We start from the raw sequence: 17,086 nt of genomic DNA on the forward strand, positions 1-17,086 counted from the left end.
TTTTCCATATGGAGCAGAAGCTAACAAGATTAGCCTCAAAATGATATATCTGGTCCTTTAATAAGTATTCTTGAGATAGCTAGGAATTAGAACAGCTTTCAAAATGTTAACACTTTCTGTAATGATGATTGGTCAGTGCAGATCTATCAGGATAAATTTTTTGTCTCAAGGATCACTGCTGGGGGCCACTGATTTTATTAAGTCTTCAGCTTATTCTCACAAGGAGACTAGAAGTAAATACACTTAGCAAAGAGTATTAATTCTTCCACCAAAGGAAATTATCTTTTTTATATCAATTGAGAGAGAAAGAGCACAGGGTCTACATTTATTCCTTCACCTCCAATTGAAAGGCACTTGTGGAAGTAGATGGAGACAGTAGAAGAGGATTCCTTTGGAAAATGATATATAGGGGCTTTGCTTTGGGGTTATTGCTTTGTGCTTGGGGTAGAGCCAGGATTAAAGTGACAAACTGAGAAAACCAAAAGCCTATAGAGCACCTGGCTTTCCTCCCCTCTTAGAATCAGTATACAAGAAAGGGCATGGAGAAACCTCAGGCTGAGGGCCTTGACCATGATGCAAGGCTGTTTTGCTGGCAAGAAACTGGGGAAGCACAGATGAGAGATTTCACACAGAGACTGATCAAGCTCGAGATTGGAAATGAGCATTAGAGGAGTGGGGGCTGACTTAGTGAGTTTGAGGTCATGACCTGGAGGTCACTGTTGGATCTGATAACAAGAATTACAGAAGGAAAGTAAATACCAGCTGAACAAGACGTAGCCTGTTAGAGGACCCTCAGGTCTCACTATTTTTAGGGACTGGTATTGGAGGTGGATATGTCACAAATTAAAACTGAGGAGGAAGGGGCGGGTGTAGTAAAGATGGGTGTAGGCATACCCTCAGGGATGAGGATCAGTACAGCAAGAAATTGGGGAATCAAAAGGAGATTGTCACAAGAAAGAGAAAGAACTGAGCTTTGAAGAGGACTGTGAGAAGAATAAAGAAATAAAAAAGACAGAAATTGATGAGCTGAACCAAGACAGAATCAAAGTGGTGGTAACACAAACCTCAAGGTGTAGGCAAATACAGATCAATACAGCATGTATGGGATTCAAATCACCAGACTAAGAATAAGAACAATGGTATCAGTAATTGGAACAAACACCGAGGCTTCACCAACTCAGCAAAATATACTATAACATTCACAGAGTTAGAACTGAAAACAGTCACTCTTTTATTTCAAATATGATAAAGGAAAATGGTCAAAAGTATTAATTTACTGTATTTTAAAACATGAAAAAGAAATGTCTAAATGTATTTTCATCCCTTTGCTCTGTGGTAAGAATACCATTCTAAGAGTTCATCTGTGACATTCTGTATAAATTTTGGTTTGCCCAGGATAGTTCTGGGTTAGCTTGTTACCCTTCAATAACTTTTAATTTTATTCTAAAAAATGTCCTGCTCAGATGACAAATTCTATGGCTATCCTACTTATAATGTACACTTTAACAACAGGGCTATTATGAACTCAATTTCAAAAGAACCTAGTGAATGAAAGTTAGCATGTTCAACAGAAAACTGTCATTTGTTCACACAAGAAGAGACCACTACTATTCATTAAAATGTAGAATGACTTCTCTGGGGAGAAGGACAGAGAAGTAAAATGAACTTTCCATGGAGAGACTGAGCTTTCTCCTAGGAGACAACCAAAGACTTGAGGATTGAAAGCAATGTACCAGAAGATCCCAGGGTCACCTGGGGCTCCACAGGGGTCTGCTAGTGAAGCTGTCAGGAATGCAGCAGGTGCACCCTGCAGGGTTTGGAGCTGAGGGTTCTCTGGGCATTAAGTCAACCTGAAGTTCACCATGTTTCTTTTAAAACCACTTACAAGAAACATCCAAAAATAAAAATTAAAAAGTCCATTACAGGTCACAAACAAAACATAGTATTTCTGTGGAAAACAATAAAAAAGGATAAAAGGAAGAAAAAGGAGATAGGTTACTAACCAGAAGGCTAACTGTGCAGCCAATCTTTTTGCCATCTACCTCTCCCATTTTCATGCAGTCCCTAAAAACAAAAAACAATAGTTATAACTTCCTTTCAAGGGAAAACATAGTTTCTTCTTTTAGAAAAAAATATACACATATTTGCAAGTGCCTGTTCAGTTAAAGGCTCCAGGGACTGTTGGTCTCTGGGAAGGTTGGGCAGCCAGAGACTCCCGAGCTCCTGCTGAGAATTTCATTGTGGATCAAGAATGCACAGGTTGCTCAGGAGGCAAGAGGAACAGAGGTGTACTATCACATGCCTCCTAAAGCAGGTGGGAGATAGCGGGCTAGTCCGGCCAGTCACAAGGAGCATGAGAGTTTAGTTTGCAAAATGAAACAAAATCATCATGCATTTAAGTGGGTCGAGCTGTTATAGCAGTTTAGATAATATAAACATCAGAGAATTATGTCTTTGAAAAGTGATAATGTTAGTTTCATTCCCTCTGCCCTGCCCTCTTTTAAAAGAACAGCTTGGTTATGCAATCATCTGTTTCATTGCCTTCACATTAAAATGAGCTAACCACAGGGTGTTTTCTAGTTGATGAGTCTAAATGTTTAAAAAAATTACTTACAATTTTTTTTTGAGGACCCTCAGGAACGCTGAGAATCCTCTCAACTCAACAAGACTAAGAAAGAACTATCAGAAACTGAACCAAAAGAAACAAGTCCAAACTGTGAACAAGCTGGTTAAAAGTCTGTTATCTTAATGCACCAGGCTCTGTGGTCTAATTATCAATTTTCAAAGTGAGAATCTTTAAGTGGAATGTTGACTGTATGCTAACTATTTGATTTTCTAACTGGAGATTAGCCTATCTGGAAGATGTGGGACTTGGCTTACCTGTAATCCAACAACCTCTCCATTAGACGGGTAACAGTGGCAATTAATGAAACACCACTTTCCCTCCATGTTTCCCGCTCAATTTTCTTTAGTAGACTGGAAAAGAAAGAACCCAGGGCATTTTCAACATTTATTTTTATCAGTCACCATGACAACCACTTTACTTTCATCAGTACCTTAAAGGCCTTAGCAACCACTGCAACATCTCACAAGTAGCACAATTTGCAAACAACATCTTACCTAGGATAGGGACCAAATAGTGGAATTCTAATCCAGGAAGCATTGACAAAGCAAATTGATTTTCAGATTATCCAAGTCATAAAACATAAACACATGCACATAATCATATTTTCAAAATAGACAAGCACCTTACATTTCAAAGACATTTTTCCCTAGCTTCTCTCTTAGACTGAGAGGCATATGCCTCACCACAAAAAATAGCACAGTGAACAGCAAAAACAGAAGAACCTCCAAGTTTGCTGTTAAGTAAGATCTGGCTTTATTCACATAAAAATGTTTTCCTACCTCTCAGTGGAATGCATCTTCATCCAAGCGATTTTACTGCAATGCAACGGCTACAGGAAAATCCTTGTACAGACGGTATGACGTTTTGCGTTTCTTCCTTGCGCTTAACATTTGCCCACTCAATACATATTGTACTATCTGTGCACTCACTCCACAGTTTCATTCATTTTGCCATTAATCACAGAGGATTTTCTATGTGGTTCTTTTGGCAGACTGATGACAAGTAGCGAACCACATCTTTCCTCCTACATTTCCCCTACTCCTAAGTACCTTGGAGCAGAGGTACCATTGTAAACACAAAATAATAACAATCTTCATAATCAGGACCTGTTTTACTTTCACTCCTGCCTCTTGGCAGATTCACAGCCTACTTGGCAAAGGCTTTACAATTGGACTTTCCCCAAAAGATAAAAGTAAGGACGCAAGCACAGCTGTATGAGAATAGTTCCCTACCCCTCTGAATTTAATGATCTTCATTTTAGTCTTGTCTCTCTTTCATCTCAGCTTCAGGAGTAAGATGGGGAGAAAACATTTCTTACAAGTACAGTCTAAGCATTATATATGTAATTAGTGGAAACATCAGCATTAAAGGAGACAAGCTGTTTTGTCAGAGCTTTCTTTTGTCTGGGGCCATGGCCTCTCCCAATTTTCCTCCTCACGCCCCAACTTTTTCTTGCTGTTGCCATTCTAGAGGCCACTCTTCTATCTTGTCTTCTCACTTGTTGCCTCTGCATCCCCGATCATTTGTTTCTCTGGTTGATTCTAAACTCTCTCCTACAGGAAGGGTGGGTGGGTTGGTGGGTGGGGGTAGTCACTACAAACAGAAGGGGTGGAGCTTGCCATTCCCCAGGGCAGACTCCTTTGTTTGTTGCAATAGGTTGCCTTTTAAAAATCTCCCAATTAATAACTGTTTCAGTCTCAAATGAATGGCAAACTGTATGGAACCAAGTCCTCAAATGAAATTCTGCCTGCCAAAGCAGTGCAAGATGATGTAGAAATTTTCCCAAGTGACAGCCCACACCTCATATATTTTAGAGGCTAAAAAACAAAGAATCCAAGTTAAGTAATAATTCTAAAAATATACGGAGGCTTCTTTTATGGGCATGAGTTTCATTAACTTGCATAGCTTCCTGAAACAGTAAGGATTCTGAGCTACAATCACTCTTGTAACAAGAGGCAGACTCTGCAGAGCCTGTTTGCCTGACTCCTGCAGAGCAGGACCAGTCCACAAGCCAGTTCACCTGCATTCTCAGCTGGGCTTGCTCCTTCTGTTGGGACGCTTGCCATTTCCCAGTCTGTCTGAAACAAACAGAGGAGAGGCTACCCGCAAGAAAAGAATCTTTCTAGATCTCTTGGCTGAGAGAGCGCATGTTCATTGGATCTACAATCACATGCCATTCCCAAGTTGAGTACACCTGGACCTCCTCTAACAACAGTGAAAGCTGATTTCTCATTGCTAACTGCAAAGTCTGTCCTATTACCTGCAATGGGATTATGTAACATTGGGGATCAGACTGAACTATGACCCTCTAGCATTACACTGCTCACCAGGCTTTTATTTGAAGAAAGAAATGGGAGTAGGGAGTGATTAGAATTTGATCCTTAATCTACCCCTCTGTACCACAACAGGGTCATGCTCAACCCATCACCCTGATGTATCACACTCACATCTGTGGACACAACCCAAAGAGAACAGTTGAATCCCTAAAGCTTAGTATTTACACACCTAAGTTTGTCTTAAACAGTAAGTGTGTGATAATTAAATAAACATGTTTGAAATAATTTGAAGTCTTACTGAATTATGTGGTGTAACATAGGAGAAAGCAGAGTAAAAGACCAGGAGACAGCTGGGGTGCAAGTTACTTCTGGGAAGTCCCTTTTCAGTGTTCCCAAGACTGCAGGTAGCCCTACTGTGACCTCCTACAGCCCTGTCACTGCTGATCCTACAAGAGTGTCTGACACTGGGGTGGCTCCATCGAGATCAGGATAAGTAGAATTTAGTTATGGATGCTGTTCTGGATACTACATTGGTTATCTATGATAGGTATTTTCAGCGTTATCAAAAATAAACAAGTCCCACCAATTTCAGAAATATGTAGTGTGGATAGGTGAAGAAGATAATGTTGGAGGTCAGGGAAATAGGAGCTGAGTTTTCAGGAAGGAAGGTACTACACAATTTAAAGTTTCATTCCAGGCCGGCGCCGTGGCTTAACAGGCTAATCCTCCGCCTTGTGGCGCTGGCACACGGGGTTCTAGTCCCGGTCGGGGCACCGATCCTGTCCCGGTTGCACCTCTTCCAGGCCAGCTCTCTGCTGTGGCCAGGGAGTGCAGTGGAGGATGGCCCAAGTTCTTGGGCCCTGCACCCCATGGGAGACCAGGAGAAGCACCTGGCTCCAGCCATCGGAACAGCGCGGTGCGCCGGCCGCAGCGTGCCTACCGCGGCGGCCATTGGAGGGTGAACCAACGGCAAAAAGGAAGACCTTTCTCTCTGTCTCCCTCTACTGTCCACTCTGCCTGTCCAAAAAAAAAAAAAAAAAGTTTCATTCCACCCAAGGGGCCCCATTTGGCAAATACTTCATTTTAGGCAGCAGTGAGCCACTTTCAGCTTCTGAAAAATGTCGAGAAGTTTCAGGCATGAATTATAGAGAAGAAATGAGAATGTATACCAAAACAGCACGTGTTCCTAATTCATAATGCGTGCAGTGACTCATTGTGATTATACTAATTCATTGTGATTTCCATTGCCCCAAAAGTATCTTAGTTTTTCCTGAAATACAGATTTTTACTTTGTTTGCTGAGTCCACAGAGTAATGGTATTTATTATTTTAGATTTGATTCATTGTCAATATGTTGATGAAAAGGGTATGAAGGAAAAATATTTCTAGCAATATGATAAAAATCAACAAAAGAATAAAAAATCTCCACTGAATGAATCAGGTACCTTAAAATAGTCCTAATTATAGAAGTTTAAATATTTTAATTATTGGTTTGATTCTAATGTCAAGGTAAATCTTCTATTTCAAAGTCATATTTATACGCAAGCAATCTAAATTGCATGCTATCAAGTCTTTATTAAAGTAGATAAGAGGCACTATTGAACTATGTGTATTTATTAGTCTTGTAAATTTACTATAAATAATTAATCACAAATCTCAAGAGATTCATTGCACTGAGTGCTTTCTCATCTTAGCTCTTTGTTCAACCCAAGGACTAGTAACTGAAATGAGTGTAGTTTTCAAAAAAGCAATTTATTACATTAGATGAGGTTTTAATCAGACTCCTTGCTAAACTCCAGCTGTCATGAAAGACAGGTGCTTTGTACACTAGAATGAACAAGGGCTTGGTGAATAATTATTAAAAGTTCTGGTTTAATTACAGTATCAGAAGAAAATAGTATTCTTCAGGGTTCTGTACAAAGAACGAAATTTTATCACCCACTGCTACTACATGAAATCTCTATACCCTACCTTGGTTTTTCCACTCAATCTAATTTTCCTGAAAGCTTCAAGAATGATTTTGAACCAGGCAAGATGATATCTCTTCAGATTATCCGTCACTAATAATACTTTTCAAACCTATACATTCATGTTTCCACTGTTGGAAATTAATGATCATAGAATGAACTGCAAAATTTTGCATCTGGTCATCCATACTAAAGCATTAATGTTTAGCTATAGGTGAAATTTGGACCTAAGTACAAATAAAAATATGTTCTGTAATAGAAAAGTGTATTGCTGAATTATTTTTGCACTTCTGAAAGAGCTGCAAACATTTACCAAGCACAATGAGCTAATTCTTCCTACCAAAAGAAAGACTTTATCAGTATTTCAGGCTTGAAAATGACTAAGATCCATCGAAAGCCATGAAGAAATCAAGTGCCAGAAGTGAAATCTCAAAGCACTAAAACATTCCCATGTGTCCTCCTGGGCCATCTGAATATAATGAATAAATACTTGGTACAAAAACAATCCATTCTGTGATTATGATCAGATTCTACAGGAATGGTCAACCTCAAAGTCCCTTTATAGAATTCCAGTATTTTTCTATCTTCCATGCAAATCCAAAACACAGAATACATTAAAAATAATTTGCTTCTGTGATATTCTGAGATGATACGCCAAGAAGCATTCAGGAAGCAATTAATAATGTGAAGTGAACAATCAGAATTGATGAATTCAATCAAGTGTTGAAGAAGATGTAAACTAGGTTAATTTTCCCCATGGCAAAGCAGCCAAGGATATCTTGTTTTGGAAGGTACTGTACGCAAACATTACAATCACACTCCTGTTTTCCTCTCCCACTCATAACCCTACTAAAAGTCATCATTTTGCAGTAATGGCTTTAAAATGATCATGCATGAAAAGAGTGAGATTTGTTAGGTAAGACAAGCAACCTGTCCCAATCAGGGACTAAAATAAGGGGACATATCTAACACCAACATAATAAGATCCATTCGCCGGAGTTAGGCAATTATCCGGTATTTCACACTTCACAAAGACAAAGCACTCCTGAGAGACCCAAGCTGTCTTTGCAGCTCTCAGCTACAGCAGTGCAGTGCGGAGTGGCTCAATGCTGAGACCAAATCCCCTGCATAGAATGCACTTGAAATAAACACGGTACTCACATACTGTTGAAGAGCTCCCGGTAAGTTTCATCACCTTTGCCTTCTGACATCAGGCTATCCAACTTGTCAATCAGCTTGGCTTCCACCTGAAACATAACCCAAATATTACTCTCTCTTTCCTCTTCTCCACAAGTAGGATTTCTCGGCAGATTAAAACATACTGATTTATGCCAGGGAAAAAAGCTGCAGTAAATTTTACAAAAGCGACTTTATCAGCTTTGGTGTACAGCAGACATCCCTTTCCAGGGGGCTAATTTAGATGGAGTTACAGGACTTCAACTCCCAGTCTGGTGGCAGCTACTGCTGCCAAAGACATGTTTCTATTTCTTGATTCAAACACAAACGCTTGCAGCCCAGTTTAAAGCTTGAGTTCCTTTCTAAGGGCTACCCAAACTGCAAAAATTCCATTTTTCTTTTACGTCAGCAAATGAAGATACATTAATTTAAATCCTTAATGTGTTTTGCATTTATTTTCTCTCTCAAAACAGTTCAAGGCTGCATTCCATCTTTGTTGAAGTTGAGAACAGGTCCTATCCATGTACAGATGGTAGATCCACAGAAATATTCTCAGTCCTGAGCAGCAGGAAAGACACATGACGTATTTCCTAAAAACCGTAGGCAAAACATTTGTATTTTCAAGGACATGAATCCTTTGGAACTTGATTATTAGGAAGGGAGAAAATATCCCTTCACCTATGAGTGTCTGAGGCTGGAAGGGGAAGAAAATGACAAATCTCTCCATCACCAGAGAAAATTAAAACCATTAGGGATTAGGATGGGCTTTGACTTTGTCAAAGGACAAAGCCCAATTACTCCTTTAAACCAAATTTCAATCAAAAGATAAAGAGGGAAAGAAAGCAGGTCCTCCTCCCACCCTGCTAGTATAATTTTTTAATAGCCTTTCATTCCACTATTGGATTTCTTGAAAATACATACATCCACCAACAGAAGTGAAACACCCATAGGACGGTTCTCTATGCTTTTGGATTACCCATCCAATTGACAACCATTTCTAAGATTTGAGGAGGGCTTCATTTGGAGAAGCATGAAGGAGGGGCAAATTCTGGAGTACACAGGTTGATGTAGCCTGGGTAGTAGGTCAACTGTCTCCAGCTTGAGGGACATGGCATGGGAAGTGCAGCTGACTCATTATGCAATCTGATTTTCTAATAAGAATGCCTGTCTTCACAAAACTGAAGCAGAGCTATTAGAACCTCTGTCAATGAGAAATGATAGGTTTATCCCCTCGGAATTTCCTTCCCAAGAACTTCCACTGCTTTTTCCTTTAAGTTAATTCTCAGTGCTTCGAGCGAACAACAATAAAACACTGCGAACCAAATGCTCAAAGCTAAGCCATTCACCAAGTCCCAGTGTGCAGACCACTGAGAGCTCAATGACTTTAAGAATCATTAACCCTCTGATTCCTCTGTGTTGTGTCCAACTGGGATCAAATGAAGCCTCTGCAAGTTCTTAAATACAGACTTGGGAAATCAAAGAAAATTTAGCTGAAAGGAATTAAATGTTTGTTTCAGGCTTCCCTGGGGGATCAGGGTACCACAGGATCTGCTATATGGCCTGGCAGTGTACGGGCCAGCCTGGAATTCAGGTTTGCCAGCTCAGCTGGTTCATTTCCCAACTCAGGTTTGGATCAATGATATATGAAACTCTTCCAGTGCTTCTGAGGAGCACACCCGCCTACCTGTTTAAAGTTGCCACTCCGCCTCTGCTCCCAGTCCATCATGTCATGAAAAATAGGAATCATGACATTCCGGAGATCGGGCTGGGGTATCAAGGTCACTTCAAGGAAGGGGCCAATCAGGGCAGGGATAAAATGAAGCTTGTGCTCTCCTAAAGTGAACAAAATAATTGTGCTTCAGTATATTGAGTCTTAATAAGACTGTAAGAAATTAATACCATAAAATTTGCTTATAACTCTTGCCACAAATTTCTAAGAATATTTCAAAAGGCCCATGGAAAATAGAATTAAAGATAAGTTTATCTTGGTGTAAAACAATGTTGCAATCCATGCATAGTTTTTTTCAAAATAAATATTTTTCCATGAACTTTTTAATACCTTTCCTTTTCAATTATGGTTGTCTCTGCAATCAGGAACAAGAAAATCCATAAGCTGCAAATAAAAATTCTAAAAATGATCAGGAATTGATTATGCAAATCATTATATATTAACACAATAATGATTTTATGCAGTCATTGGAAGTGAAGCTAACATGGTTGAAGTTTTCTAATATTATCAAGTGAAAAAGCAAGCTACAATGCAGTCTGTACAAGAACATCTTTTACATTAAAAAATGCATACAACAGTCAGAAAATTATTATCATTCAACATTAACCACAGTGGTTATTTCTGGTTGGTGATATTACAGGTGATTTTTTTAATATATGAGAAAAGATGTTTCTGATCTATATCATAAAATTTTTCTAGTGTTTTGATTTTAACATAATGAACACACAGCCTAAATAAAAATCTAAATGGTGATCTCCAAAAAGAAAATAAGCACTTTCAGAAAAGACTAAGATATAACAATAGTGAACTCAAATGGCATGCTGCCAAGGATCAAGAGGTATCATGCTGCTCATTTAGAGGAAAGGAAGGCAGGGGATGGTCTGGATGAAGAAGATTTCATGGGGCAGGTGAGTGTTAAGTCCATTGCTCTAATCCTCTATGTTCAGTATCATAGGAGCCTCTAGTGTTACAATGAGAATTCTACATGCCATAAAAGAGAGTTCAGCCTTCAACATCATGGCTGAAAGTTGACAATCCCAAGACAACAGGACAAACTGAAAGCAGAAGACAGACAGCTTCATGAAACAGGTTCATTTCCTCCATATTATTCTTTTCTACATTTGATCTTTTGTAGTGAGGGCTGAATACAAAGTCATATTGCCCACAGTAACTTGTATTTGCCAATTTCAGAGTTCAGTGCCTTTAAATCAGCAACAGTGTTTTCTATTTTGATTTTTTTCATGAAAGAAGGAATTAAGGTAGCCCCAGAACTCAGACAAATATACAAGTGGCAATATGTACATCCAGGGTGCAAATGTATAGTTTAAACTTCTACTGACCTTAGAAGGGTTTAAAAAGGGAATAGAATATAAAACAGAGAACTGGGGACTAAGAGAATGATGGCTAAGATGGACATGGGAAAAGCTCAGTGTGTGTATGTGTGTGTGTGTAAGTGCCTTGGGAAACATTAACTGCCTTCAAAAGGGGCCTCATTGGCTCAGTGACTGCCTTTTTCTCAGTGCTATGGGACACTAGCAGGAGCATGGCTAAGTCAGGAACAAATTTTGCAAATCTTTGCATAGAAGGTAACACTGGCAATAGTTTGGGGTTGGAGAAAGTGGGCAGAAAATAACTTCTGGACAATCAATGAAACTGCTCAAGCATTTTAAAGTCAAATTCATAAATTTCCCTCCTTTAGGCTAAAAAATTCAGCATCAAGGAAACATTTTTTCTAATTAATTATACCCCATAGCATTTGTTCTTTATTATATCCTCAGAGGATGAGGGTTTCTATTACAATAAAATGCTGCCTATCTCAGGCACACACAAATAATGCTACTATACGGAGCTGAATCTTACAGACCATACTGCCCCAGCCTCAGGAGTAGGACGATAACCTGGCTGTTATCAACAAACAGCTTCGTCCCAGGCCCCACAGTGGGCACATCACCTAGCAGGGCCATCTATGGCCCTGAAGGGAAGAGCTTTTCTAAAAGGGCCCTTATGAAACAGGAAATAGGCTTGAAGCTGACAGATGCCGTTTTCCCACTGCCTGGAGACAGCCTGCCTGGGAATAAAGTCAGTACATAGCGTAAGGGACAGTTAAGACACAGTGAGCTCTGAGCTGGCTTTTTCAAACAGTCACGCTCAAATCCAGATCTGTTTACAACCTCCCCACTACATGAGGCCATGTGCAAGAGTGCTTCAAAAAGGTCATGGAAAATGGAATTTAAAAAATCAGCAAAGAATGCCTAAATCCATGTGCAGCTTTTTCATAATATGCATTTTCCATAAACATTTTGAAGATTCCCCATGGGTATGGATTTCAGATTTTTTTTTTTTACATCAAAGTAAACTTATCTTTTAATTCCATATCCCACAAGCTTTTTTTAAAGTACCCTTGTGCTACTTTAACATGAGTTTAGCTTGGTGTTTTGGGCTTTGGTTTTTCCAAATGCAACCAACAGAGGTCTGATACACCAGTTGGCATGTGAGCACCAGTTCCCTCTGTTAAAGATTTTGCCTACCTCCAAGAGACCAATAGGACAATAACGAGAATGTGAGACTGTGTTAAGACATCCAAGGGGCTGAATTCTGTCTCAGTTTACACTTATCTGGAAAAAGTGCCTTCAACAGAGGCCACTGATCTGAATGTCTTTCTATCTTGATATCAAGAGGGCTTTGAATCAACTTTTGGCTGCAGTCTGTGACAGTGTCCCAGGGCTGTCCCAGACATCTGTCTCAACCAGGGACTGGATGTCCTTGCCCTTTCCCTGCATCTTGGGTGCCCTACAGACTGAGGTCCTCACGCTCTCTCCTGGCAGATCCACTCCTTTAGCCGGTTCAGATCCCAAGCCCTGCAATATCTGTGATGGTCCCCAGAGACCTCACACCATCAGGGAGATGCCCTCTGCAGCCGCTGGGGACCAGGTTGATTTTTTCTTGGGTTTGGTGTTTGTGTGAGCCAAAGTGTTCATCAGCCACGTGCTTTGAGCATTCTCACAGAATACAGCCCTGGATGCAACCCATAAGCCCTGCCCATCTTGAAGTCCTTTTGCTTTCCATCACTGAAACCCATAGTCCCCTCCTCTCTGAGGAATTATCAAAGGCATCATTAATTGCTTTTCACAATCTCTAAATAACTTATCCATAACTCATTACATGTGAGGAAGAAAGTTGGTTTGCAATTCCTTTTGTGTTCCTACCTCTGCTTATTTTATTAAAAAGCTTTATTGGCTTATTTTACTTTATTTGAAAGGCAGAGAGAGAGAAGGAGAGAGAGAGAGAGAGAGAGAGAGAGAGAGAGACAGTTAAACACACACACACACACAGAGAGAGAGACAGAGAAAGAGAAAGAAAGACTGGGCCAGGCTGAAGCTCGGGGCTCAGAACTCAATCTGAATCTCCCAGGTGGGTAGCAGGGACTCAAGAGCCAACACCTGCTGCCTCCCAGGGGCACATTAACAGGAAGCTGGAATTAGAAGTCCAGCCAGGGCTTGAACCTAGGCACTCTGATAACAAATGCCTCCTTAGGGTAATCCTTTGTTTTTCCCAAAGGATTGCTTACTTTTCCTCATCAGAGCACGGATACAGCAAAAGAAATTTGATTATTGGTCTTTATATATTTTACTTTTAAGACCAACACCTCACTGAAGTATCAATTATTTCCCCATCTTCCCAACACACATAATAGCTGGAGCAGGTAACTAGCAGGTAGCATTTGCAATTCCTTTCCTCGGCTATTTTTGTCAAGCAGAAAGCAGAAGTAACACGAACTCAGTCACTCTTACTGTCACTTTACAAAGCCTAAAGCACTGAAAAGCATATTCAAGTGAGGGGAAAAAAGAGAGAGGGGGGGGAAGATATGCCTGGGAGGGCAAAGGCTGGAAATTCTGACATTAGCAGGTCTTCCACCTGCTCTATGATCCTGGCCCAGGAGATGGTTGCAGGGGTTCAAGGTCTGGCCACAGATCATTGGACCAAAAGGACCACACATGCTAGGACAAAGGCCATCTTGGGATTTGATCAGCAACCAGGAAAGCCTCTCTTCCAAGATAGCTTACATAGCTTTTGGGGGTGTGTGTGGGGGGTGGGGTGGGGGGGGGGAGGAGAATGGGAGAGAGAGGGAATACAAAGTAAAACTTAGTTTCTTGGGCTGGCGCCCTGGCGCAGAGGGTTAACGCCCTGGCCTGAAGCGCTGGCATACCATATGGGCACTGGTTCGAGACCCGGCTTCTCCACTTCTGATCTAGCTCTCTGCTATGGCCTGGGAAAGCAGTTAAAGATAGCCCAAGTCCTTGGGCCCCTGTACCCACGTGGGAGACCCAGAAGGAACTCCTGGCTCCTAGCTTCAGATCGGCGCAGCTCTGGCTGTTGTGGCAAACTGGGGAGTGAACCAGCGGGATGGAAGGCCCCTCTCTCTCTATGCCTCTCCTTTCTCTCTGTAACTCTGACTTTCAAATAAATAAATAAATAAATCTTAAAAAAAACAAAACAAAACTTAGTTTTCCACCAGCCGGGACAATTTTCCCATACCTGAGCCTGCAGAATGCTCTTCAGAGTGGATACATTGCTATTGTACTCTTTAAATCTGGCAACCTTTGGCCTCTCTCATGGAGACTGCCATCAGCATACACATATTTTATTTGCCACCATTAGCTTGAGTATTTTTGAATCTCTTTTTAAAAAACTTTTCCATTTAGATATTTTATCACCAAATGTTCTTATTTGACAGTTTATTTTACTATGAAACATACAGTTGTAGAGAACAGCAAGACAAATCCTCCCATACCTTCAACTAACTTCTATAATTATCAAGATTTTTCTGATACTGTTTCACCTAATACAGATTTTTTTTTGACAGGCAGAGTAGATAGTGAGAGAGAGAGAGAGAGAGAGAGAAAGGTCTTCCTTTTTGCCATTGGTTCACCCTCCAATGGCCACTGCGGCCAGCGCATCTCGCTGACCCGAAAGCATGAGCCAGGTGCTTCTCCTGGTCTCCCATGCGGGTGCAGGGCCCAAGGACTTGGGCCATCCTCCCCTGCCTTCCTGGGCCATAGCAGAGAGCTGGCCTGGAAGAGGGGCAACCGGGATAGAATCCGGCGCCCCAACCGGGACTAGAACCCGGTGTGCTGGCGCCGCAAGGCGGAGGATTAGCCTGTTAAGCCACGCCGCCAGCCTAATACAGAATATTTTAAAAGCAAATCTGAGACATTATATAATTCTCCTTGTACACATCACCTTTAACAGAGAAGACATTTTATAAATATAGATTTGCAATGCTTTTATTACACCTAAAATTCCTAATATTAATAAAAAATCTGGCATATTATTAAAAATCCTCCTGATGGTCTTAAAATCTGCGTGTATAATTAGTTTCTTTCATGGTCTACACACTACATTTTGTGGCCTAATTTTTCTAGCACCAGTAGGAGAGTGACAGAGATGCCATACCCACATTCAGAATGAGGTGCAGGAATGCAGAAGAGACTTATTTGCTGAAAACAAACTTTGGGAGCAGAGAATTTGTGCCAGCCTGAACAGGCTCTTCAACCATAGCAAATTTAATTCCCACCAAATCAACAAAGCAAAATTTTGAGCTATGTATGGCAACAGCAAAATAAACTTCATTTAAGTGGTTTCTTTTCTAAACCATAGATTCAGTATATTTTCTCCTTCTCTAATTGGCAGCCACATGGTCTTGTTTTGAAGTATTGAGGGCAGCTGCTACTTGGGCTGTTGGTGCTTTATATTTATGCATACAGAACAGCCTGCTGGGGAAGTATTGATTTTTCTGCAGCAGTTACAAGACACTGTTTGTAAATGTGGAACAGAGTCCACTTTATATTTAGGAAAGACATGAGTTCATCTAAAAATAGAAAGAAAAAACAACCTTGTACCAAGGTGAAAGCCAAATATGGGACACAGTAATGAAGACCAACCTCTTTTCTTGCCAACTTTTCTTGCAAGTATAGGTACAAGTTGATAACATTTTTGGGGGGAAATACATGTTTTTCTTTCTCTCTTGACAAATATTTTTTATTCGACAGGTAGAGTTAGACAGTGAGAGAGAGAGACAGAAAGGTCTTCCTTCCATTGGTTCACTCCCCAAATGTCCGCTACGGCCGGCACTGCGCCGATCCAAAGCCAGGAGCCAGGTGTTTCCTCCTGGTCTCCCATGTGGGTGTAGAGTCCAGCACTTGGGCCATCTTCCACTGCCCTCCCAGGCCACAGCAGAGAGCTGGACTGGAAGAGGAGCAACCGGGACTAGAACCCGGTGCCTAGACAAAATGTTTTTAGTACTTCAATTTAGAAAATGAAAGTACAGAAGAATAATCCGTTTAAGGAAAGGTATTTACTTATCAGTAGTTGGTCTTTATTCTTCAAAAATAAGTTATTTTATTAAAACCACAATGAGATACTATTTCATAACCAAAAAGTGGCTATAAAAAACCAGAAAGGAGTAAGTATTGGTGAGGATGTAGAGAAACTGCAACTGTTGTGCTCTGTTAGTCTGAACGTGAAATGGTGCAACGGCTGCAGAAAACAGTAGGGTGGCTCCAGATAAATATGGCCTTTTCCAAATACTGACGGGGTTTCTGGACTCAGAAGGCTTCCATAGCCTAGGCCACTCACGTCAAGAGCCTCAGGTGGTCACTGATGTCACACGTAGAGTATTAATTGTTACATTAACAATAGCAGTCACTGTGTACTAACTCCCCATGCAGGACTTTTGTCCTCCATGAGTTGAACTATGAGAATTAACTGTAAAACTTGTTCTCAAAGAGTGTGTGTGTGTGTATTTTATATGTGTACAAATTGTTGAACTCTTTACTTAGTTCTTCTGTGCACAAAGTTAATTGAAAATGAATCTTCATGGAGAATGGGACTGGCAATGGGAGAGGGAGGGGGAGGAGGGGTGGATATGTGGGTAGGAGGGCAGGTACGCTGGGAAGAATAACTATTCCTAAAGTTACACTTATGAAATTTATATTCCTTCAAAATAAATTAACAAAATAAAATAAAACAATCTACCAGAAAAAATATTTTAAAAAATAGAATTACCATATGATTCAGTAATTCTACTTCAGGGTATATATCCTAAAGAATTCAAAGCAGGATCTCAAAGAGATATTTGTACACCCATGCTCACAACAGCATTATTTACAACAGCCAAAAAGTGGAAGTAACCTAAGTGTCTATTGATAGATGCATGGACAAAGAAAAGTGGTAATCTATTCAAGGGAATATCATTCAGCCTTAAAAATAAAGAAAATTCTGATGTATGTTATAACACAGATGATTCTTAAGGA

At 40.4% G+C, this 17,086-nt stretch overlaps 1 protein-coding gene across 3 annotated transcripts in view; it reads right to left on the bottom strand.

Moving 5' to 3' along the window:
• DOCK4 (dedicator of cytokinesis 4) overlaps positions 1-17,086 on the bottom strand; it is a 530,859-nt gene that overhangs the window by 69,026 nt on the left and 444,747 nt on the right. For all 3 annotated transcript variants that reach the window (XM_062177670.1, XM_062177599.1, XM_062177537.1), the window contains exons 31-34: positions 9,729-9,877; positions 8,030-8,115; positions 2,881-2,976; positions 2,004-2,064 (exon numbers count right to left, since the gene is read on the bottom strand). In XM_062177670.1, coding sequence (XP_062033654.1) covers positions 2,004-2,064; positions 2,881-2,976; positions 8,030-8,115; positions 9,729-9,877 — 392 coding nt within the window. The remainder of the gene's footprint in view (positions 1-2,003; positions 2,065-2,880; positions 2,977-8,029; positions 8,116-9,728; positions 9,878-17,086) is intronic.

Source organism: Lepus europaeus, chromosome 1, assembly GCF_033115175.1.
Source record: "Lepus europaeus isolate LE1 chromosome 1, mLepTim1.pri, whole genome shotgun sequence".
NCBI classification, from domain to species: Eukaryota; Metazoa; Chordata; class Mammalia; order Lagomorpha; family Leporidae; genus Lepus; species Lepus europaeus.